Consider the following 25,663-nt stretch of genomic DNA (forward strand, 5'->3'; position numbering starts at 1 on the left):
GTGAGTCCTTCTCTTTCTCTTAACCCTCTTAAGTCTATATTAAAATAGCTATAACAAACTTCATGCTCTGCTTCAAACTGACTAGTATAGAAATGCTTTTTTTACACTGAAACTACAAATTCTGCATTTGGTCTGAGTTAAAAATCCCTGAAAGATTAGAGGAAGTCCCCAGGTTACTGAGGCTGATGTAGAGCTGTGTGTCTGTCCCTCATCACTGACACAATCATGTTCCAACATGATTTTTTCTCAAGTTGCTTTATTTACTCAATAATATATGTCCAAGTCTTATCCCCTCCAGTCTTGCTTCTAAATGTAACTCCGTTATCTTCAATGTGTAGTAATCCTATGTGTAGTAATCCTATTTTACTCTGATACACATTCTGTTCAAACCATTCACTATTAAAGCACAATGGCCATGAACATGCCTGCATTGTTGCTGTGACTTGATCAATGAGATTATAAATCAAATCTCAAGTATTTGAGTCTTGTTGTGTTGATCCCACACTTTCATTGCCTTCTTTCTCTCCCCTCCCCTCAAATTTTATATGACCTGACTAGATATTTTCATTTTTCTCAGGTATAAATTGACAAAAAAAAAGTGAAAAAAATATAGCCTGGTCTATTTCTGAGTCAAGTTTATCATACATTTGAGGACTGTGATCATTAGGTGAGAAATGTGGTCTTTAACCACCAGACATCTAAAGGCTTACTGAGTTATAACCTCCTGAGGTGAAGAGCAAGCAAAGCATGAGTTAGTCACTGGGATCCTTGAACTCAGTTTGGTCCCAGAACCTCATGCTGATATTTCTAGGAAGCACAATTTCTTGCCTAGTGACCATTTTGGTGGAAGGGGCCATGGACATCTATCTCAAAGAGGAGAATGTGGTGGCGCATTGCTATGACTCACAAAGATAATGGTAGGGGATGTGCTGGATCAGATAGGACCAAGAAGCCTTGAAAAATGGCTGGCTTTGGCTGTGTGTGCAGTGCTACAGTATGTAGACGGGCTTTGCTTGGAACTCAGGGGATGGCTCTTGGGATCTTCTGTCAAGAGAGTTTAGGTTGACGGGAATACAGCTGGAATCAGGAGACTGAGGTCCTGGTTCTTTCTAAATGGCTGGATGTGGGAAGGAAAAGCAAGCATCTCAAGGCAACTGAGAAAGCTGAAGACATCGTACAAACGTTGTTTAGTTACTGGTGACAGTTTGGGGACAGCTAGAGAAAGCAGGCTACCAGATGACAGTTGTTCCTCATTCCTTCTGCACTATGTGATAACTTTGAACCTGGAGCCTGCATGCGACAGATTCAATGGACAGAAACAGGAATGCATGCTTTCCTCAGGTTTGGATGACCCCATCACCACACCGTGCTTACATTTCTATTGCAAAGCTGCGTTTCATTTTCTGTTGCTGGAACCTCTATGACTTTGGCAATTGGCATCCTATTTTTCTGCTGACTCAAAGGTCAGGCATACTTATTTTTCTCTATTTAAAATGTCACAGAAGTCAATGTTATTATGGGAAATATTTGTTTCACTCACATATTTTGCTACAATCCTATGTCAAACACGGCTCTTTATGTCTAAAGAATGTTAATTTAAGATGAACACAATCACTGAAAAGGCATTTTGCTACATTTATATTTATTAAAGGAAACAGTTTTATTTGATTGCAAGGTCTTGTTGAAGAATGTTTCTGGTGAAGTATAACCTTCAGGCTATTCAAACCAACAATAACCTTAATTATGATGTACTGGAGAGGTTCATAAAAGTCCACTGTGACCTCCCAGCCATCTCCAGCAATGAATAGATGATATTGTTAGTTAAAAATTGAAGGGGACACTCGCTTAAACACAACGCTTTATCAGTGGTTCTGTTAAGGACACCTCTTTTCCTTTATTCCTTTGATGCAGGGGCAGTATAAAAGAGGCCTTAAAAACAAGAAATAGATTTCTGCCTTGCTTTCTTTAAAGCAAAAATACAGATATTTGGAAAATATTATACATATTTTTTTTCTAAATTGGAGGAAAACCTACTAAGTTCAATAAAATCACCCTGACATTTATGCTACATTTAGATGATGGTACAAATGATGACCCTGCTCATCTCTTATATCTCCTGCCTTAGTCTGCTTCCTGTTACTATAACGGAATTCCCAAGACTAGGTAATTTGTAAAACAAAAAGTCTTATTTTATCTTATGGTTCTGGAGGCTAGCTAGAATGTCTGAACTCTGTCACCTCCATCTAGTCAGGGCTGTTTTACTGTGGGATGTAGAAATAAACAAGTGTGTGCAGATGAGACCAAACATTAGGGTGAACTCTGTGACAGCCCACTTTCAGAATAATAAATCCAGTCCCGAATAAGGATGGACCTGGCCAGTGTCCGTGATCCTGACCAGTATTTCATAAAGCTTACTTCAAATTTGTCTCAGAAATTGTGGTAGTGTTCTTATGGTTCAATGGTGAAGAGCACTGACTATGCTTCCAAAGGACCTGGGTTCAATTCCCAGCACCCACATGGCAGTTCAAAACTGTCTGTAACTCCAGTTCCAGGGGATCCGACACCCTCACACCAATGCACATAAAATAAAATAAATTAGAAAAAAAGAGTTATTTTTAAAAAAGGAAGTGAGAGGAACAATCAGGTAGATATGAGAGAGAAAGAATGTACATAGAGTGGGGGCAGTGATAGAAAAATGGGTAGATATAATGGAGTGGCTGTAAAATGTTTGCCTGATCCAAAACCTTTAGTGAAATATGGGAGGCTTTCTAAAGGAAGTTATCAGCTTTTCCTAGCTTGTATGCCATAGTCCTCCTGAGAATAGGAAAATAGTTTACATTATTATTATTATTATTATTATTATTATTATTATTATTATTATTACTGACAGAAAAGAGAGGCTATTTATCTCACTGTGTTGTGAGAAAGTCCACCAGGTGATATCTGATACCTGGCTGTCCTATGCAATATGAGACTTCTTCATTTTGCTATGAATAGCATGTCTTCTGTTTTTTCTCCTGCTCACACTGCTTGCAAACAAAAGTGAGCCTCAGAACTAAGCAGAACTTGACATGCACTGTATGGTACAGTTAACTGAGCAGTAAGTTTTAAAATGTGAAGGCATGTAGAAAAAATGAAAGTTATATGGATGTGAGAGAGATTTGCCTTTAAAAATAAAAGGGAATCTGTTTTGCAAAATGCTAATTGTACTCCCATTTTTAAAAAATTTGCATCTTTAACTTGGGTGACTGTGGTTTTCCTCATTACCTTTCCCATAAAGCTCTTAAAAGAAATGAAGCTGTAGGTTCATTGAAGGTAGACATCTTAGCCTGTGTCCCTGCAAAGCAGGAGTCAGACAGAAGCAGAAGTGTAGTTTGTGTTGGGTGTTTCAGAGAGTGGGAGAGGAGTAAAAGTGGAGAGGAACAGCCATCCCACATTGCACAGCCCACCTGGTCATGACCATTGGAAACTGAGAAGACATACAGCAGAAAGAGGAAGAGAATAACTCCTTTCCCCACTAGTCACTAACTGGGTTAACTTCTGGTTTCTAAGAAGTCCTCAGACAAAAGAGCAGATGAGTCCAGAGTGCCGAGATTCTGGTAGATTACACCTGTGCAAAACTTGGCAAATGGCTGAGTAGAAGGTGGGCATGCTGGTAGGTGCTGGGAAGCACGATACAGTACAGTAAAATGTGTGCAGTACCTACATTCCATGGTTTGATTTAGAAAATTCATCCTTGATTGTTATCGTGTACTGAAGTTAAGATTCCTCAGATGATGCTTACAGTTGTTTCAGATAAAGTTGCATGAAGCGAGATGTCTCTGAAGCCGCTGCCTAGGTTTTAGGACCCATAGTCCAGTTACACCCTTGCCTTCCTGAAATCAGCATTTGAAAGGTGCCTCTGAACTATCCGGTGTATCAGGCTGGGTTGGGATCAAGACTGTTTGTACCCAAATATAATTGTAATGGAAGAAGGCCAAATGCCTGTTTTGGTATTTTCCCCCATCTATATGCTAGGCAGAATGTTACTGCGGCTTCCCAATGCTTGATCGTGTGTGTTCATCTGAAAGCTAAGTGGTATAGCAAATCTTGAGATTGTCCACATCCACACACTGCTCAGAAGAGTTCCTGGGGCTCCCCTCAGTGGCTAATCTATGCCAAGTTGATGTCTAGGTCTGGGTGGTATGGTAGCTTAATGTTTTAAATTTTCAGCAAGTTTAATTTTAATATACTGGGCCACAGTGAAACAACAGAAGGATGTAGGCAGTCTTTGTTATTTATACAGCTTGCTAAAAATTGTGTGCTAGACAGTAAATTACAAAAAGCTGCCCCGTAAATTTAAATTAATCTTACATTAATTTTAATATTTAACACATCACCATGAATCACTTTACCAAAATCTAAAACAGAAGTTTAGGAAAAAACTTATGAGTGTGTCAGATTTTTGCTATTATTATTTTTACTAACCAAAGCCATCCACTAAATCAAGTGGATTTTCCTTTATCATCTATAAAACAAAATCAAGTCTTAATTGATGTTGATGAGTTGGACACACAGTACAATGCCAAACCTAACACAAGTGACAGGAACAGTTTGGAATTCATCCTGAAAGAACTCCTGTTCACAGCCCTTCTTTCTTTCTTGATTTTGTGTGTCTAAAGAAAATCATTGAGGAGGTACTAGTTGATGATAAAATGCATATGACACAAAAAGGAGAAATCTCAGGAAAATCTGTATAGTAGAATGCACAGGAAAAGTTTAAAACCCTTTATATTCCATTGTACCTACAAGTAGCTGTGATCAGACAGCCAACAAAAGTGTAATTTCCACTCTGTCTACATGGTGTATAGTTTAAGTTGTTCTTAACACTGTATGTGTGTATGTATACATGTGTGTACATTTGAACTTCGTATGTCAACTTTAAGTTTTGATTACTGAATCAAGATTTTGACTAATTAGGTAGACTGAAGGAGAAGGAAGGCCTGTGCAATTGTATTACTATTTTAATGAGCCAGTAACATGAGAGAGTTAAAACTAAACACCACAAACGTGAGGTGAGTCAAGCCAAATCCTGCTACACTGGCTCCTGCTCACCCATGGGCAGTGTTCTCCCTGGTCCTGGGGAGCTCAGTGGCTACCCCAGAATTCTCTGGCTCCTGCTCATCAATGGGTAGTGTTACTCCCTGATCTTGGGAAGCTCTGTGGCTACCCCAGAATCCTCATCAGCTACCTGCAATGAATCAGAATCAGATTTCACAAGAAAGCTTCTTTGTTGCACTGAGTAAATATAATAGAAATTCCAGAATCCCTGTGGAAGGGACAGCAGTCAGATAAACTTGAGATAACTTGGAGGGAGGTTCTTGGGCCTTATGTAAATGGAGCCATCTCTAAGGAGAACAGGGAGTATGCAGAAGCCAGGGAAAGTATTCTGCATTGTAGATGAATTTCTAAATGATCTTATTAAATAAAAAACATAGAGCCAAATATAAGAGTAAAAGCCTTAGAGAGATCAGCGAAATAGGGAAAACCACCAACCAACCTTACCTCACCAACTCTACAGCTTCCAAATGTGAGCTACTTCCTGTCTTACCCATGCCTTTATTGCCTTACCATTCTGCCCTCTCATTGGCTATCTTAGCCCAGCTATCTCACTTCCTTGTCACTGCCTGTCTGTACAGACCTCCAGGTCTCTGTGGTTGGTACTGGGATTAAAGGCGTGTGTCACCATACTTGGCTCTGTTCCTCTGTATGACCTTGAACACACACACAGAGAGACCCTGCCTGTAAGTGATCAGATTAAGGGCGTGTGCTGCTTCACTTTGTTTACTTAAAATGGCTGGCCTTTTCCCCTGATCTCCAGGCAAGCTTTATTCATCAAAGCACAAATTAAATATCACCACATTTCAGCACAAATAAAATATCACCACACTGCATGGATAACACCAGAATCTCAGTGCAATGGGAAACCACTGATAGTAGACCTGATATTAGACAATCTGAAGAATCAAGATACAACCACAGAACTGAGAAATGCCTGAAGTTTTTTTTTTTTTTTTGGTTTGTTTGGTTGGTTTTGGTTTTTCGAGACAGGGTTTCTCTGTGTAGCTTTGCACCTTTCCTGGAACTCACTCTGTAGACCAGGCTGGCCTTGAACTCACAAAGATCCACCTGCCTCTGCCTCCTGAGTGCTGGGCTTAAAGGCGTGCGCCACCACCGCCCGGCATGTTTGAAGTTTTGAGCACCTCATTGACAGTATCAATGGGAATACTAGGTCCAAAGGGAGAAAATACACATTGTCTGTGCTTCTGGAAATATATAATTAATTAGTATAAAGATTTGTGTACAAGACATCTCTTTGAAGGTCATTCCATGCAAGGAAACATGGGGAAAGGCAATGTCACCACTGTGGGCAGCTAGAGCTCAAGCCCCTTGGGGACTCTTTGAGCTATTAGCTAATATCCATCAGAATTATATCATCTGATGGGTGGAGCATTGGTCCTCCCATTTCTACAAGCCCTTTGATGAGTGTTGTGCACTAAGCATTAACTCACACTCCTTCCAGGATGTCTTGCACATAGGCACAGACAAAGTTCTCAGAATATGAGTATGAAGAGGCCATGAGCCAGGCACCAGTATCTCAGTACACATTTGCCAGGAAGAAACCCCTTGATTCTTAATTTCCTTTTCTCATTTTTTAGTTAAGGTATTATCCTGCCAAATCTGACTACTCTAAAAAGAATTTTCTTAAACTACCCATGCCAATTTTATCAGCACACCCAAGGAAAGGTAGACAAAATGTCATCTTGGTTTAGATGCTATAGAAAACTCACCAAGTTAGTTTTAATCCTAAATCATTCCAAGCTAAAAATATCTAGTATCTGCATGGGTAGATAGCTGGCCTCCACTCCTGGCCTTGACATGGAATAGACTAATACTCATACTTCCCTAACAGAAGCTGGATCTCTCGTCTGTAGGAGATACATGATGTGTTTGGACATGATGGTTTCAGTAGTTGTGTTAGTCAGGATTCTCTAGAGGAACGGAATCATTGGTTAAGTCTATTCACATTAAAATGGCAACAACAACCTGAAAGGCTAACAGCCTCGCAGCTAATCAGACCACCAGGCTGGGTGTCTCAACAGCTGGAGCACTCCTTCAGTAGTTGTTCCTCACTGGGCTGACAACCAGGTAGTGCTTCAGCCCACAAGGCTGAGTGCCTCAACTGTCACAATCTGGCACTGAAAACCTGGAAGGTTCCACTGCTCTTTATTCTATGATGGAAGCCTGGGAATGCTGGTTCTGACATCAGTAATGGAATCAGCAGCAGCTGCAACAGGGCAAATGAACTCTGTAGCTGGGAAGTCCAAGCAAGCAAAAAGCCAGTCATCTTTCTTCCATCAACTGCTACCATAGGTGCTGCCCACATTCATGCTGGATCATTCTCCATCAATTAAAGCAATCAGGTCAGTTCTTCAGGTGAGGATTCCTATTCAGGTGATTCTAATTTGTGACAAGTTGACATTAAAATTAGCCACAATAGTAAAGCACTCTTCATTGGTGACACCAAGCCATCTTGGTAAGAAAATACATCAAATTTATTTAGGATGGAAATAGAAATGTGGCTGTCTGGTCTTATCTTATAGTTTTAAGTGCTGCAATGCCTGAACACTGCCCCTTAGATTAGGCCTCAATTCAAAGCTCATACATCCAAATACCCACTTCAAGTATCTACTCAAGTACTTAAGAGAGATTCAAGTAAAGGTCTAAAACAATCACCTGCTGGGATGGGAAGAGGGAAAAGGGGGAATCTGTGGTTGGTATGTAAAATGAATAGAAAATTTCTTAATGAAAAAAAAACCCATCACCTGTTAACCTCCTCATAAAATGGTCTCAGCTAATGGTATTGCATTTTCCAGCATGTCAGAACAAACTTTAGAGACACAACATGGCCTCTTCACCATGCTGCTACCCTTGGCCTCTTCCTCGTGTTACTACCCACGAGCAAATAGCACTTAGCACCCATCATGATACCACAGTGCTTTCTTTCTTGGACTCCATATTTGCTTCCCTTTATCTATTTTCCAAACAACGGCTGCAGGTTTTTGGAAATAATGACCTTGTTATCTCCTTCATCCTTCAAATCCTGAAAGTGTTTCACATGTGTTCTGAGCTGAAACTTTTCCTGGGGAGGTGCTACATACACATCTACTTATCCTAGATAAAGTACAGATACCACCAAAGTTCAGCTTGGTGAACCAGTGAGTTTTATTGGGTTATTTACAGAAATATGGGTAAGGGGTTATTTACATGAGCAGAAATGGTTCAAAGTCAGCTGCATCACCAAAGCCCACCCCAGCATGGGGACAGCTCACAAAATTTGGGAACCTGGAGCACACTGCACAGCCTGTAGGTAGCTCAACAGATTGAAGAGTCTGTTCTAAGTGACTCAGTTGGTCTAAACCTCTTTCAGGCAGCTCAACCAGGATCCCCTCCTCCAGATCTGGTCTCAGGGTTTTCATTGCCCCTTGGCTTGTCTAGAAGTCTTCCTTGCAGCTTGACTTTGCCAGTCTGAGATGGACTCTTAGCTTTTGTTGCTTACTCTGGCAGGAAGGGGCCTCTTGAATCTTCTTAGTTTCAGGGACTTCCTGAAGCTATTTTGAATTGTTTATCTTCCTACTTAAGGAGCTTCCCTGTGGGATAACCTGTTCCTAGAGTAGCATATCTACCTCTTATCCTCTGCCTAGAATGCTCTGCTTAGGTTTCACATGGAGGGGGCTTGCTTCCCCCCTCCCATCTTTGAATCTCAACAAAGACTAAATATTTCTGTTGAATTTCCCCCATCCTACATCTAAACCAGAAAGTACCTCAACAGTCCTTGCTCCACTCTTGGCTTATTTCATCCTAGGCACTTAGCATCAGCTTACATGTTTTATCTTTTATTTGCTTATTTGGTTAATTGCTTGTCTTCCCCCTAACACACAAGACCATGTTTCATGTGCTGCTATCCATCTTTAGACCATGAATAAAAAGAATGCCAATCTTCAAGTATATATTTCAATAAATGCTTACTAAAAGAATAAATAAAGATTAAAAAATATATAACTTTTGTTTTTAGGCATAACTCTTAGCAGTGGGTGGAAATCTTTATAGTAACTACCATGGTAGGAAACCACCAAGGCTCTGAGGTTTTCCTGAAAAGACTAGAAATCAGAGTGTTTAGCTGGGGAACCATCCAAACCCTGCTGTTTAACACATTGCTTTTCACAGTCCATTTGTCAAGTTCGTACAACCATTTTTGAGTTTGACAGTTTTTCCTGGAGTATTGTAACAGTTGAGAACCCAGGCTGATACAAAACTATTATAAGAAAATAACTATGGATTAATCTTTCTGCCATATTATGTGGAGATATTTCCAGGAACACTCCAGGTATAAAGCGAGCAGGCCAAGTAAAAAGACAGCACAATGAGTGTGTGCTTTCTTCCTAATGAACGGACATTACCACCTTATAAACTTGGATCTCAGAACTGAAAGGAAAAATATCAGCTCAGGACCCCCAAGACCAAGTTCTCAGCACAAAGGAGATTTATTCCCCTCCCCCTCTGGGGGGATGATGGGCAGGGGATTAGAAACAAGGAATAAGAGAAAAGACAGGAGAGAGAACGAGGGAGAAGGGGAAGAGAACGAGGGAAAGGGGACAGGGATATTTGGCCCCCTTGGGGGTGGCAAAGGACTGCCTCTGGACAGAGAGGAGACAAACATGGCACATAGGAAAATGGCAATTTATAAAGGTACAAGGGGAAACCCTGTGTTAGGATATTAATTGGGCATGGTAATTGGGTGAACCAAAGGGGTCTTTTGATTGCTGGACTTCAATACTTTGATAGCTGGACCTTGGTAGTCAGCCTCAGGAGGAGGAAGTGGAGAGATAAGGAAACAGACCTTGGTGGCTAGCTTTAGAAATGTAATCTAAAGTTTTTTAGTAAGCCAGAAGGAATGGGGGAGAAGGGCAAAGTCTGCCAGAGGCATGCCCACCATACTAGAGCTGGCCAGAGTCTCTTCAATGCTATTTAGTGAGTTTTGGAGATTAGACAACCAGAGGAGAACTATGGTAAATTCCAGACTAAGTCAACCAATGAAAGCTTAGAGCAGAAAGAACCTTCTTCTTCCTTTCAAGTCTGACTACCCAAGGCTGATGACTTCTGTGGGGAATGAACCCTGCTAGGCTCACAAGATACTAGGGGGAACACTATGCTCACAAGACATCCCTTCTGGTTACAAGTAATCAACTACTTCAAACCCATTCTGCCCAAACTCAGGAGCCCTTCCTCCTTGTCTTTCAGTGGCACTGTATTTACGTTGTCTAACTCTGATGTGATTTTGGAGAGAAACAGTTTAAATTTCTTCTCCTGAGATGGATGAGTGAACAGATACTTATTAAAATTATAATTCAATTTAATAAATGAATAAAAAAGTATCATTAAAAAAATCATTGCCTTTGATCTTAAAATAGCTTGAGCCATTCAAGCAAGATCTAGTGCATTCAAATTGGTATGGACACAGATGCCCTAAAATTCCAAGCATTTGGAAGTTAACTCTGCTGGTAAGATCAAACCTATACCATCCATCTTCTTGTAGATGGTTCATACAAGGCCTAAAGGCCAATTGACATACAGAAGCCCAAGTTTTGTACCCTTCCAATCGCTCCTCCTCACTTGGTCAACTGTAGATGTGATGAGTCAGGTGCCCCAGGACTACAGATTTTCAGTTACGTTTAAAGATGATACATTCCATAGGTCTGTTAATATCAAGTGCTAAAGAGCTGTTAGAGAGAAAAAAATCTTAAAATTTTAAAAGAAGAAAGCACTATATATAATTGCACACAGAGAGAGACAGACAGAGATAGAGACAGAAAGAGACAGAGACAGACAGACAGAGTCTCTTCCAGTTGTCATAAGATCTGTTAAACCAGACTTAGGATGAAGGCTCTGATTCTATCTGAATAAATATTGTTAGCCTCTTTTTAAAAATGCAGTTTATTTCTGCCAATGATCACAACCATTTGAGAGCTTGGATTTCAGCAGCTACCATGCCGATAACAAGCAACAGTCACTGCTGTATTTGTTTCAGGATTCTCTTTTCAATTTTAACACGTGTTTTCTATTAAAGTACTATTACATAGAAGTACTTTAGAAAAAGGAGGGACTTTGGAATGGACATGGTGGTACACATTTACAACCACAGCATGTGGGAAGGGAAGACAGGAGGATTTCAAATCTGAGCATAGCCTGGGCTACATAACAAACTTGCCTCAACAATAATAAAAAATGTTATTTATTTTCTGAGGGATAGCTATAATCATTATGAAGCATTATGTGTGAATGTAGAACCTCCTTTCCACATTCAGGAATTTCTTCTGCTATCTCAGCTGGATTTTCCAAGCTACCCCAAACACTGTAACCACACTGCCCATTACAAAAGAAATTACTTAGCAGGGGAAAATTTCCATTATTTTTGCCTGTAAGCTTGGGGAATTTGTGAAAGGGAACTATTTTTATAACTGGTATTTTTATGTAGGAGGTATGCCTGAAAATCAAACAAAACAAAAATAACCCTGTCCCATGGATGAATTATATTTTCATAAAATATATTTGAAATCAATAAAAAATAGTCCCTAGCAAATACAAAATGCCTGTATTGTACAAACAGACAAGGGCACACACCATGAAACACAGCTTTTATTAGATCCATGTTAGTCTTTGAGACTCAAATTGATTCTATTTTCTATCTGATGGGAGAGAAAAGAGACTGAAATACAACTGAGGGGAGGGCCATATGCAGAGAGAGCCAAAGCTTGGGTACTTGGAGAGACACGGTAGCCCTCTTGGAGAAAAGACATGGGTAGTTCAAGGAGGAAACAGCTGTCAGGTTCAAAGATTCCCAGGAAGACCAGAAGTTGTTTTCCTGTGTCTCTATATTGCGAACATTCACAGCTCATCCTCTGAGAAGGACACTGCAAACAGCTAATTATCTGGGGAGAGGTTTTGTGCTGCTGATGAAAGGTGGAGCAGTCAGGCATCATAACAATGACAGCAGAGAAGGAGATAGTGTCAGGAGCCCAAGGGTGGGTCAGAGCTCCGTCTGGTCCCATCTGTCCTCCCATGACTGGGATTCTAATGCTGGTGTCAAATGGTAGGTCAATTCCTTCATTTTTTTCCCCGTTCAGCAAATTCACCATTTTTCCCTTTGGATGATTAATGGGAAATAGAATCTATTCTTTAAATAACAGCTAGTTGGCAAGTTTCTAAAAGAAATGCAGGACAGAATTTCAAGTCAGGTTCAGTTTTTTTGCAGCATGAAATGGAAATGATGGCCACACCAGCATTAAGTGAAGTGATGCTGTGGCAGTAAGGGTTATTTTTATGGTGGTTTGGGGACAGAGCCTTCCAGTGTTGCCCAGGCTGGTCTTGAACTCATCTGCTCAGAGAACTCTATCCCTTCAGCTTCCTGAGCAACTGGGAGTACAGGCATGGTCCATCATATAAGGTATGGCTGTGGTTTAGCATGCCCAGTGGAGAACTTCCTGTGATTGTACAGGACCTAGAGGTCTCATGGGCATACCTCTACTTGGTAAAGCTTTGTAGTCAGGTAGCAGAGGAAAATAACACTTTCTGGGGTCACAGTCTGTTAATGTTGTCCATCTAAACCTTTTCTACCAGACTTTACTCTATTTTGCAGACAATAAAAATAATGGCTGGTAACAGCTAAATTACTTAATTTACCACAAGCTAATGAAAGAGAATTCAGTATTAGAATGTATATATATATATATAACATTTTTAGAGCTATTTCTGATTCAACCATGCATATATCAGAAGCTAATAGAACAGTTGATCAAATTTTATGTATGAACTACCTGAAACATGAGTTATATATGAATTATACTTAACCTCATTCAACTTTAAATGAAACACATAGTACCCATGTAATGCTTCACAAACCAAATGCTTGAGACAACCCTACTCCCCTAGCTTGTCACACTTGCTGTATTATGTTTTAGTCTGAATTTTGTGACTTGAATCTAGGTTACATTTATTTTCCCAGTAATGGGGATTGAATCTGGAACCTTGTTGCTCCAAGCAATCTCTCGACCACTGAGTTATACCCTAACTCTCTTTTTCAAATTGTGTTTTCTGAGAAAGGATCTATCTAAGTTGCCCAGGGTGCTTTGAACTTACTCTGTAGCCAAGGCAAGAGTTAAAGTCAAGATGCTGCTGCCTCCTAAGTCTCCTGAGTAGAGTAGCAAAGGTTATGAGCCTTTGATATCATATCTGGCTCCATTGTGCTTTTTTCACTTGAAAACTGTTGATTAAAAGGAACTAGGAATTTTAATACAATTTCCATCTATAGAATGCCTGGTAACTTGATGTTGTCTGTATTGTGGTAAGAGTAGGTTACATACACATGTCTTTGTACATGGTATGGCAGGGGCTGTATTAGTGTGTTTGTGGATATAACTTTAACAGTACTAAGAAAATTAGGAAAGTGAAATATTGCTGGTTTGAGATTATGCTGAGAAAACTGGGGCAGAATGCCTGATAGCCTTTGATAATGTAAAAAAACTATACTTTCCATTAACATGCTTCACTTGGGAATAAATAATGAGAGCTACCCTATTGGAGAAAAAAATGAATCCTGCTGTAGGGGAGGCAAATGCCTTCTCAATGATTTTCTTCTCAAAGAGGTGGATGACACAGTGACATTTCAAAGAGGGTTTTATGAGGAGTAGTCTTCAATGTCAGTGATGAAAGATCCTTGCTGTTTAATTTACTTTTAGGTTCAGAAGGACTTCATTCTTGAGAGCAAAGTTTTCTAACTTTTTTTCCTTCTTAAATGGCACTCTTTGGTAATTATGCCAAATAAATTTTAGTCATAAGTAAGAGATTCTTGTGAGTCTTCCCTGACATACATAGTATGAGTATCAGAAAAAAACTGAAGCCTCCATTTCTATGACTGTTCCTGGCCACCACCATCCTCTGGGAGGTATGTTCCTTAACCAACAAGAAATCAGAAATTTAATCTCAAAAAGGAAAATGAGCTCCCCTGCTCCACAAGACCTGAACCTCAGCTTATATTATCAAATGCTTAGGAAACCTAGAGCATCCTGTTTCTCAGTAGAATGGTACCCGGAATGCTCTTCCCCTTTGGATCAACATCAAAAGGACACACTCTGCCAGAAACACTGTTAGAATCCACAGTTGAATAAACATGAGCACGAACAAAATTTCTAGTGAGAAATGGAAACAAAAATTTGCCTTTGCTTATAAAGGAGCTATATCCGTAATATATGTGTTTATATGTATGTACATATGTGCATATGTATGTATATCCATAACATAGCCCAGCAACGTTCCACCATGAGTTTCTTCATTCTAGAAGACTACTTGTCATTTTGGGCCACACACCTGGAAAATAAATGAGGAACAAGTATGAAACAGCCTGTCATCTATCCTTCACAACAATTTTGAGGGAGATATCATCTTTCTTAATTTCATCTATAGAAACTCCAGATCAGAGTCCAAGAGGAAAGAAAAACACTTTTCCAGTGGAATCATGCTAACACAGATGTCACAAAAACAAATGTTTTGTTTGTTTGTTTGTTTGTTTCAAATGTACAAAAGCTATTTTCTAAAGACTGGCCATTATTCATCTTTCTCTCCTGCTATAAATATATAGTTATAATGTAATCTTAAGCATCTCAATTGACCATATTAATGACTAATGGTGATAATAGTGATTATAGATGACAGATTAAATAAGTAGACAGACGGCAGATAGATAAGTAAATGGTAGGTAGGTAGATCTAGATGGATAGGTAGATGATAGATTGCTGTGGGATAATACTCTTGTACACTGTAAAGATTTGTCACTCAAATTAATAAAACGCTGATTGGTCAGTAGCCAGGCAGGAAGTATAGGCAGGGCAACCAGACTAGGAGAATCCTGGGAAGAAGAAGGGCAGAATCAGGAGTCACCAGCCAGATGCAGAGAAAGTAAGATGAGAAAACCACACTGAGAAAAGATACCAAGCCACGCCACATGGCTAAACATAGGTAAGAATTATGGGTTAATTTAAGTGTAAGAGCTAGTTATTAATAAGCCTGAGCTACTGGCTAAGCATTTATAAGTAAGTCAATTATTTGGGAAGTGGCTGCTGGATATTTGGGAATGGGAAGTTTCTCTCCCACCTACAATAGATGAATGAATAAATTAGATAGATAGATAGATAGATAGATAGACAGATAGATTAGATAGATACTTATATATGACACCGAAGAAAAGATAGGAGATCAAGCCAGAGCTATGACTGTCTACTGGATTTAGAACACCTGAGATAAGGTAGCCCATTCATATCCTTAAGTCACATGATGACTTGAGTATAACTGAAGATAACTTAAGATAACTACAAAGAAAATCCAAAGTTTAAGGTATCTTTGCTATTCTCCAATTAACTCCTGAAACAGACTTATTCTAAATGACATCTGACATTACTTACTGCTCACTAAGTAATTTATGCACATAATCTCATCTTATTTTTAAAGATTTAAGTATCTTTTAAAAAATTACACAATGGAAGTGTCAAGCTAAGACAACATAAGTCATTCCCCCAGAGTCCTAGAACTACTAACACAATCCAAGTCCTATCTAGATATAAAATTCTTCACCTTGACATTTATTTTCTCTCAGCTACAACAACAAAAGCATGTAGATAGAAGATGGAAAAAAAGTAGTGAATTCTGTCTGTGTCTTATATATGATAAATTCCAGAATTATTAGAGCCAGATGGACATGATAAAAGATTATAGGTCTTGGCCTCAAAATATCAGGGATCTTGGTCTAATCTCCATTTCTCAATCCTATAGCCCTGGCAACTGATCCCTAAATCCCTCTAGCTTATTCATTCCATGATTCCAGGCTGTAATGTTGTAATAAAAACACGAAGTAGGGATTATTATGATTTAGTTACTATGATCCATATAAGAAACCAAATTGAGAATTAGCACTTTAAAAACTCACATGTCAGTAGTGAAAATGATCTTTGGGGAAACTGTAGAGTCACAAGTACAAGCATAAATAGACCTATGTAAACAATAAATCTCAGGAGGGCTAGAAAAGTTCCTGTAGATTTAAACAACAATGGATCCAAAACAGAAGAAAAGACATCTGAGCTGAATGTGTACACACTTTTTCTTGACATTACTTGCTGAACAACACAGTATGACTCCTGTTTCTTCATGTTCAATTTATATTAAATGTTATGATTATTTTGGAGATTATGTCCAGATAGGGGAAGAAGATGTGCATAGATAGACTTTCTCTAAGGGACTTGAGCATCTGAAGATTTGAGTATCTGAAGCAAGTCTTGGAACCATTCCCCAAAGATACAATGTATGAGCAGATTATGATTTGATTCATACCCTGTTGAGCATTTGAACTTGAATCTCTTTTGTTCTATGAATAATATCATATTGCATTTTTTGTAACTAATTTTTAGTGAAGTACTTATGCATGTTCTTAACCTTTAGCTATTTTTAAAGATAAAGAACACAAATGTATCCCTAGCTTGATACTTCACATGACCACCTTATAGTGAAAGACCTTTAGGCTACAATAAATGAGACCTTATTAGGGAATATTTTTTTATTTCATTTTTTTGTAGGCTAGACATATCAAGTAGTCTATTGTAAAGATCCATTCATTTAAAAGCTTCCTGTCTAGAATGGAATTTGGCACCCACCACAGTGTAGATACACCTTAAGGATATTATAACAATCAAAATAAACAAATCACTGGACAGATACTGCATAGTCAAACTTAAATATCTATGAGAAAGATATTCACAGAGACAGAAAGGAGATTGGAAGCCATTGCCAGAGGCTGGGGCAATGGAGGAGGGAGTCAGAGTTAGAAGCTGTCTGTGAATCAGGACAGGGACTTGGTTTTGCGAGAGGAAAGGACTTCTGCGGATGGATGGTGAGCACAAATTCACTGCAATATGAATGCACTAATGCTATTGAGCAGTTCATATAAAATGGTTAAGGTGCTAAACTTGCTGTTATTTATTCTAGTACACTAAAAATAAAACTAGGATAACTACCCAAAACTTGTAGTAACTTTCCTTACCCTCCTTAGTTTTTAAGTATTTGGATTCTGTGTGTGTGTTATTAGAAGGCTTCATTTTGTGTCTGACTCTAATACACCAAATACTTTTCTTCTCCAGAAGAATCCTGTCAATTGTACTGGGTTTACTGTGAGTTTAAAGTGCTAGGAAGGTAATGTTTTCTTGTGCCAGGAGTCCCAGTCCTAAAAGACCAGAGACCACAAAGCTGTTTGTAGTCTTTAAACGTGGCAGCAAAATGCCATGAATATGCATGATTTCCTCCCAGTGGGACCCAGAAATAATGTAACTCAGGGAGCCCTCTGTGGGAGTTTAAAGATAATTGCAATACAGTTGTGCATTTATTCATTAATTTGGTCCCTCAAAATGCAAAAGCTGCCCATGAAGTCTTTAGGATACAGCCCTGCTCAGATAGCTTTCCAACCACAGTACCACTGTCATCTTCTCTCAGCTGGGCTCCTCCAATACTTCAAGCCAATGCTTCTGCTTCTTCCTTTACCTATTGCCTTCTATCCCCCAAGCAATGACCAATGGTGATAAAATGCAAGTCAGATTCCTTTCTTTTCTATTCAAAATTCTCCAACAAGTTTACATTTCCTTGGGAAAAAATGCAAAGTGATAGACATACCTTGTGTTCAGTATGAACTCACTGAATGAATAAAAGTATATAAATTAACTGAAGGGATAGGAGTATGTAAATATTCCCTGGTAGTTAATGTTCTAGAGTACATTATTAACATAGCAGTGAATAAATACAAAAGTATTATTTTCCTTTGGTCAAAATACAAATAAAAACAGTTGGTATAAACAGTTCTACATAGGTGGGAAGAGAAGGCAGGGCAGGGAGGGGGATGATGTTTGAACATTTCAGGGTTAAGAAAGGTGGAAAAGTGTGGTATTGCAGAGGAAGAAAACTGCAGGAACCAAAGTTTACTGGTGTTGATTCGTATCCAAGGAACAGTGATAGCAGAGAAGCAGGGGTGTAGGAGGTGCCCTGGGCAGACTCTGGAAGTGAGCACCAATCTGCAGCAAACACTGCACAACTGGAGTGTAGAACTGAAAATAAAAAGATGGAAAAACTAACAAGACACAGGGAAGGGTGGATTCCTATAACCCTAAGGTCTTTATGATGTCTCTGACTACCTGACTGAAATGAGACCATACTGCCTTCTCTGAGGGACAGCTCAAACAAGTGTATTTAACGCAGCTCATGAGCCATGCTTAATATACCTTTCTGCTTTCTGTCATCACTTTCTGGGATTGAAGGCTCACTTCCTGGGATTAAAGGTATGAGTCACCATGCCTAGCTGTTTCCAGTGTGGCCTTGAACTCACAGAGATCCAGACAGATCTCTGCCTTTGGAGTGCTAGGATTAAAGGCATGTGTACCACCATTTTCTGGCCTTTATATCTAGTGGCTGTTCTGTTCTCTGACCCCAGATAAGTTTATTAGGGTGCACAATATTTTGGGGAACACAATATCACCACACCACAGTATAAAAGAGACTTTAGATGCATATTAAGTAATCATTAGTGTAGGCCTTGTTTGAGAAACTGTCAAGAATTATGATGATCAGGAAAATATGCCGACCGAGTATAAACCATTGAAGAGTCTATCATGGTTCATGCATGATAACAGTATTGGTTTTAAAATTGTTTTTAATAAAAATTGTGTTTGGGGGGGTGGACCAATTGGTAAAGTGCCTGCTGTCCAAGCATAAAGACCTAAGTTTGGATCCCTAACACTCATGTAAAAATCAGGACATGGTAGCACACACTGTAATCCCAGTGCAGTAGGGAAGTGGGAGCAGAGAAGGAGGATCCCTGACATTATTCACTGACTAGCTGTCCTTGCTCATGTCCTGGCAAGCTTCAGGTTCAGTGAGAGACCCTGTTTTTTTAAAGTAAACTTGGGAATGGCAGACCCTTTATTGATCTCTGGCTTACATGTTTGCACATACACCTGTGCTCTCACAGGCAACACACACACATATGCACACACACTACACAAATAGATATATATTTGAAAAATCCCCACAACATGTTGATGATTAGCCAGTCTTTATGACAGGCATAGTAGGTTCATTAACCTAGTTTCCTTTTGTTATATATGTTTGGAAATTTTAAATCGTGCAAAAGTTTTCCAAAGACATGTAACCTCCAAAGAGAAGTTACATGCACATAACTGTTAGAACCTCAGGCTTGCTCTGTGTGCAAGGAGAAAGCCATCTTGTGTTCACAACTGGACATATACAGGATCTGACAAGAAAGGATGAAGGTAAATTTCAAAGAGAAAATCCCCCCCATACCCCATGCCCTGTTGCCCACATAATTTCACCTTACATCTTCATATTTCAATTCAATGGGATATCTGAGAAGGGACTTACAGAGCTGTGATCTCCCAAACTGAGCTTGTGAGACTGCGGATGCTCAAATAGTGACCAAATTCCTTGTTCTGTGAACATGCTTGAATATCGTGGCTTGTACCAAAGGAAAATTACTTAGGAGTTTAAATTTTAAGTTGTTACTCATCTCTATCTCCTCTCTCTGTTTCCTTTCAGATATTTGCACACAATATACTTAGGTATTCGGAGCCGGCAGAGTGGGGAGAGTGGCAGGTGGCGGTTTTACTGGAGGATGGTGTATGAGTATGCGGATGTGAGTATGCTGCACTTGCTAGCCACCTTTCTGGAGAGTGCTCCACAGCTGGTCCTGCAGCTCTGCATCATCGTACAGACTCACAGCTTGCAGGCCCTCCAAGGTATGGGCTCACAGTTTGATTTCTGAAATGGGGGAGAGATTGGCTACTTTTGTCATAATCCAAGGATGTCTGATGTCCTTCGTTGACACAGGCCTCTTGTATGTCTGCTGTTTTGCACATGACTTGTGAATTATGCATGATATTTCCTCCACCCTTGCCTGTCATGGTCATTTTAGCAAGAAAAAATTTGATTTATGATTTTGCACTTGCTCCCTATGGGCATAGAGTCAAAGCCTGATTTTCATGGTAGAATAATTTGCAAAAAGTTACCAAGACAACAATAACTATTATTCTCTGTCTAATATATATGGATAATACATACCATTGCCTTTGACATTAAGAAATAGAAAGGGACAGATGAAAAAAATGTTACCTTGACGATTATTTTTAAAAATCATATGGAAATCTTATGAATATTTAAAATGTATTATTTCTGTACTATAGACTTTATGGCAGGTTGATAAGTATCTGGCTAATATTTTGTTCTGCCATATGATCAGCAAGACTGTTGCATTTATAATAAGTGGCTAATGAATTCCCCCTAAGTGCCTGCCTTGAGGAGATTTCTATCAGGATCCAGAACAGATGCTACAGGCGGCTAAGGATATTAATCTGAGAGATATTCAATGAATCTAAGCACACTGAGTTCTTTAGTCCATTCACTTTATCCTTCTAAGTCAATTCTATCTACACAGTTTCTTTTCTGTTCTCATACTTAGCTCCCCTCAGTCCCTCCTGCTCTCAGTCCCTTCTGCTGTTCTCTCATCTCTATCTAGTTCTTTCCATCTCTGTCCTCATCTTTATTCTTCTCCATCAATTCTCTCCAGTGTTCTCAGAGAGCCAGTATATATACACATGCAGTAATTCTTTGGCAAAGCAGTTCCAGGCTTGAAGTTTTCAGGGCCACAGAGAGAGGTGATAAGGATCCACAATAAAGCAATAAATGTCAGCTTCTAATTACAATGCAAAAGGGGGGTAACTAAAGGGGAGTTCTCTGGTAAGGTCAACTAAAGGCTAAGACCAATTAGGGAATCTAGGAATAGCACCTGGCTGAGGAGGAATTAAAACTTAATTTGCACAAGAGAAGCTTGGCACCTATCATCTGCCTGACCTTGAGGGCAATCTCCTTGGGTCAGTGGGAAGTAACTGCCTTAACTCAGTAACTAGCAAGTGGCTGAAAACATCATCCCAGGAATGTGAGCAGTAAATCTCTTAAATTAGGGTCTTGTGTAAATAACCTGGGGTCAAGGTAAAGAGTTGAGGATTTAATTGTTAGTGGCTTTTTTCTCTATCTGTGGGTGAGAGGAGCTAATGTTTATCTCTCTGCATTTGTCCTTGGGAAAAGGGATCTTTGCTGAAATACTTTTGTCTGGAGAATGGCCCTGGCCAGACATATGTTAGTGAAAAACAAACACAGCAGGGGACAGTTGTCCAATTACCCCAAATGTATAGGGAAAGTTGTGCCCAAGATTGAGATGCAATCGTGAGAGTACATGTACACATAACATGGAAATGAACGGTAAATGGGGAGAATCATAGCTGTTATTGCACAAGTTTACAAGAGACAGCCAATTCATTCAAAAGGCAGTAATTCTAAAATGTCTTGCATGACGGTTTCCTCTAACAGAACCCTTAGTTCTGATAGATTGACCTTCTGAACTCTAGTTGTCACTGCTGTATATTCTCATGGACTTTTGCTACCAGCAGCTCTCAAGGAGTGGCCCTGACATTTCTTTGGGGGCTGATGCTCAGAACCATCCTAGAACAAGGCATGAAGATAAGATGGTTACTATAGATAGATAGGGATATAAATTGGTATAAGTATGATGAGTAAGGGACACTTCTAATTAATATGTTTCCTGGTGTGTTTCTCAATCCTGTAAGCAGGCTGATAATGTCTCCTGAATAGCATAGCGCCCTATGCGTGCTGTTTCCTCCTCAGCAGAACTGTCTGAGTTACACACAGCATTACCATGCTCTGTCATGCTCCATCTAGAGACTTGATCTGAATGGTGTTTGGAATTTTTAGTGTCTTTGTAGTTGTTAAGGAAAGCGCATGTTAAATTTGTCTGGGTGTTTCAATTAGAGATAGAGACCAAGGTGAATATGACAGGAAAAGAAGGTGATGTGGAGATGAAAATGCCAACAGTGCTTTATCTGTTTATTCTGAGCCAAATGTGAGTGATTATGACTTGGAAACAGAGTCTTGGTTATAAATGGTATGTTACACTATGGGAAAGTTCACTATTTGTTGTTATTTACTTATAGTTTTTATTGGATTTTTATTATTAACTAAATTTATTTATTTTACATCTTGACCACACTTTCTTCTCCCTCCTCTCCTCCCAGCCACCTCCACCTCCCCTCTGTACCCCCATGCACTCCTTCTCTGTTTCTGTTCAGAAAGGGGAAGGCCTCTCATGGATATCAACAAAACATGGATATCAAGTTGTGGTAGGACCAAGCACCTCCCCTTTTATTAAAGCTGGGCAAGTGTACCCAGCATGTGGAATAAGTTCTCAAAAGTTAGCCGAAGCATTAGAGTCAGCTCCTGCTCCCACTGTTAGGAGTCAAGGCCAGATACACACATATTTATTATATGGTTGTTTTGGAGCAAATCAGTCATCCTGTCTTTCTTCAAATTGACCGGTAATCAGAGTAACAAGGCTCTCTCTTTCTCTCTCTCTCTTTCTGTCTCATGCCCCCTGCCTCCCTCCCTTCATCCATCATGTGGCACAGGATGTCACATGATGGCTTCAAGAAGTACTCTTCCAGAAAAAGTGTTATCAGGAAGAGAATCATTCCTGAATAATAGATGTTCAAGCAAAGGAAGATCAAGCTATACAATTGTCATATATGTAGAGGGCCTAGGTCAGTCCTATGCAGGCTCCCTGATTGTCAGTCCAGACTTTCTGCTGTTTTTTTTGTAATGTCCTTGACCTCTCAGGTTTTTAATGGATTTGTTAAGGGCAGAAATGCAGATAGCACAGGCTGCCCTCAAATTTACTGGGTAGCAGAGACTGAACTTAAGTTCTTTATCTTCCTGCCTCTACAGTCCAAGTGTGGAATTACAGATATCTGACATTATGCTCAGTATCACAGGAACTTTTATAAGCACAGAAAAGAAAATACATGAACTAGTGTGTTTATAAAATATATACTAGGGCCACTGGACAGGTGGGCTACAGACAGACAGGCAGGGGATTTGAATTGCGTCCTTGTCGTGTTTTTTAGCTGCAGGGTTGCTAGAGGATCAGTGTGGCAAGCTTAGGAAACTTCCCAAAAGTTAAGAGGTGGCATGTCGGCTGCAGAAGCAGATAATAAGTTCCAAAGGACAGCCCAAGATATTTTTCCCTTCTCTATAGTCACAATGTTTTGCTCAGTCAAGGTTGAGCTGTTTTTAGCTCTTTAAAGAATATGGCTGCTTCAGAGAATTTCATTCAGCTCACAGAGCCCTAAAAGCGAATGGCCCATTACTTCAAAGATTCCTGGCCCAACTCTGATTTTACACTAGAAAGCCTTGTTTTCAGAAACTTAAAACAAAAAAGCACTCCAAAATACTGCAGTTACAAGTGTATACTGCCATGCCTGGCCCAATGCTTAGCCTTATTTATCCTAAACAAAGCAACCAAAGTTTGGGTTTCTTTGAATTGAGTCTCTTCATTGACACAGTTTCTTTTCCCTTTATCTACAAAGCCCTCTACATTTATGCCAACAATACTTGGGCTTATATACTGGACCTCAGTGTTGGCCAAAGAAAGCTTACTACCAACTTTCAGAGTGCTGTGGGGAAGCAGACCTGTGTCATTCCCCAGGGGATCAATGTGCACAGTGACAAAACTATCAGTAGAATCAGGCAAGCCATTGAATATAGACAGCAAATAAGCCCATGAGGTTGATTTTATCATTGCTGATTTTTAACAATGAAGGGGCTATGATGTTGTGAATGAAAACACACAGAGCAAACAAGAGGATCTACTACAAACCCTCCACAGCTGGAGACGAGCTCAGGCTACTCACTGACATCGACGAGCTCAGGCTACTCACTGACATCGATTACCAGGAGGCATGTCTGCTCACAGATGATCTCTAACAATGAACCACCTGATGAATGAAATTGATGTAGGTTATTAGAACAGAGCCTTTTCCCTCTGGAGAACAACAACAAAAGAGGAAATTCAATAAAAGAGCTTAATTTGACATGCATTTCATGCATCTTTAGTGATGAAATTCTTGGGATTTGAATGTAAAAGCACAGTCCTCTAAGCAGATAATCAACAGGCAAGAAACCTGTGAGGTATTTCCAAATAGCTGTCAATTAAAATCTCAAACCATTCTTATTTAGCAGGCTGAGAATCATCCTAAATCTGCAAGCCATTTCATGTGACTATGACTAAAACTACTATTATACCATAAAAGGAAAATCACTCTTCTTCCCCATTTCAACCATCTCCCCTCTGAAGGACACTATAGGAAACAAAAAGAAAATCAAACAAGAAATATGACATTTTAAAAACAAAGGTTAAAAAATGAGTTCTCCTTGTGAAAGTGGGTAATGTCCAAAACTCTGTTAACTGAAAATCCTTTCTCTCTCCTCACTTATTGAGTCATTAAGTCAGTGTGGCCTCGTTGTGCCGAAGGCTGACAGGCTTAGGGGAGCGCTGGCAAATATAACCATCCTTCAGTTCCTCCTGGTCCAGGAAGACAGCCTGACTGCTGTTCTGAGACCGTGAATCAGGACAGAGCTGCAGCTCAAACCTGAGCACCCAGTGGTTTTCATCCCTGCTGTCAGCCGAGTTCTGGTAACATGAGCTAGTAAGCAGCTGCTCTCTGGAGGGGGAAAAGTCCTGGGGCCAACTCTACTGTGTGGAAGGAGCACTTAAGGAGGTCCAGCTATGAAGGACAAGGTAGTCAATGTGCCCTGTGCTTCTTGGTGCCAGAGTAGGCCCCATATCCATCTTATATCCCAGGAGGAGAGGGAGATGAAGGCAGATCAGCAGGGAGAGAATGGGGACTGAGAGGCAGAGGTGGACTGTGTGCTGTCGCTTCCCTTGGCAAACAAGCTCCACCCTGACACATGCCCTTATGACCAAGTAGGTCTCCCACATCACATCCACCCTTCTCCTTTTCTTCCATTCTCCTTGTCGTTATCACCAAGATTGCTAGAGCCTGTTGGACCTACAAATGTACTCAGCTCTTCTGTTGGCACTGAGTGAAACTTCAATTCCTGAGCAAGTTTCGAAGGTCATTGTGTCACTTGATTTTCTTCAGTAGCCATCACATTCTCTTCCTCCCTGCTTTGAGGATGTCTGAGCTTTCTTCCCTCCTCAGAGCCTCTGCCCAGGTGGTAGCCTTGCCTCAGACGTTAACTTCCCTTATGCCTTAGCCTGGTACATCCATGCCTATGCTCTAAAACACAGTGCAGCCTCCTCCACTAAGCCTGCTGCCTATTCCAGGTTTTGTGGCCTACTTAGTATTTCTTCATAGTATCTTGAACTTCAGCCAAGATCTGTAGGCAGCTCTCACATCATGGCTAAGCTTCTATTGCCTGTGTGTACTGGAGGATAAAAGTGGTACCTAATTCACTAGACTGTGGAAATTAAGTGAGATAGTGAATGCAGAGCGCTTGGCAAAGACAGTTGGCATACAGCACTTCTTAGACTGTAGTGTGCATATCATCTGTCTACTTGAGGCTTTTGCAAAAATAAAAGTTCTCAGGGAGTGAA

The 25,663-nt window shown here is 39.9% G+C and overlaps 1 protein-coding gene across 3 annotated transcripts in view; it reads left to right on the forward strand.

Moving 5' to 3' along the window:
- Xkr4 (XK related 4) overlaps window positions 1–25,663 on the forward strand; it is a 439,385-nt gene that overhangs the window by 231,522 nt on the left and 182,200 nt on the right. For all 3 annotated transcript variants that reach the window (XM_052717635.1, XM_052717633.1, XM_052717634.1), the window contains exon 2: window positions 19,738–19,937. In XM_052717635.1, the coding sequence (XP_052573595.1) occupies window positions 19,738–19,937 (200 nt within the window). The remainder of the gene's footprint in view (window positions 1–19,737; window positions 19,938–25,663) is intronic.

This window comes from Peromyscus californicus, unplaced genomic scaffold, assembly GCF_007827085.1.
Source record: "Peromyscus californicus insignis strain IS unplaced genomic scaffold, ASM782708v3 Scaffold_5__1_contigs__length_169319896, whole genome shotgun sequence".
Lineage (NCBI taxonomy): Eukaryota > Metazoa > Chordata > Mammalia > Rodentia > Cricetidae > Peromyscus > Peromyscus californicus.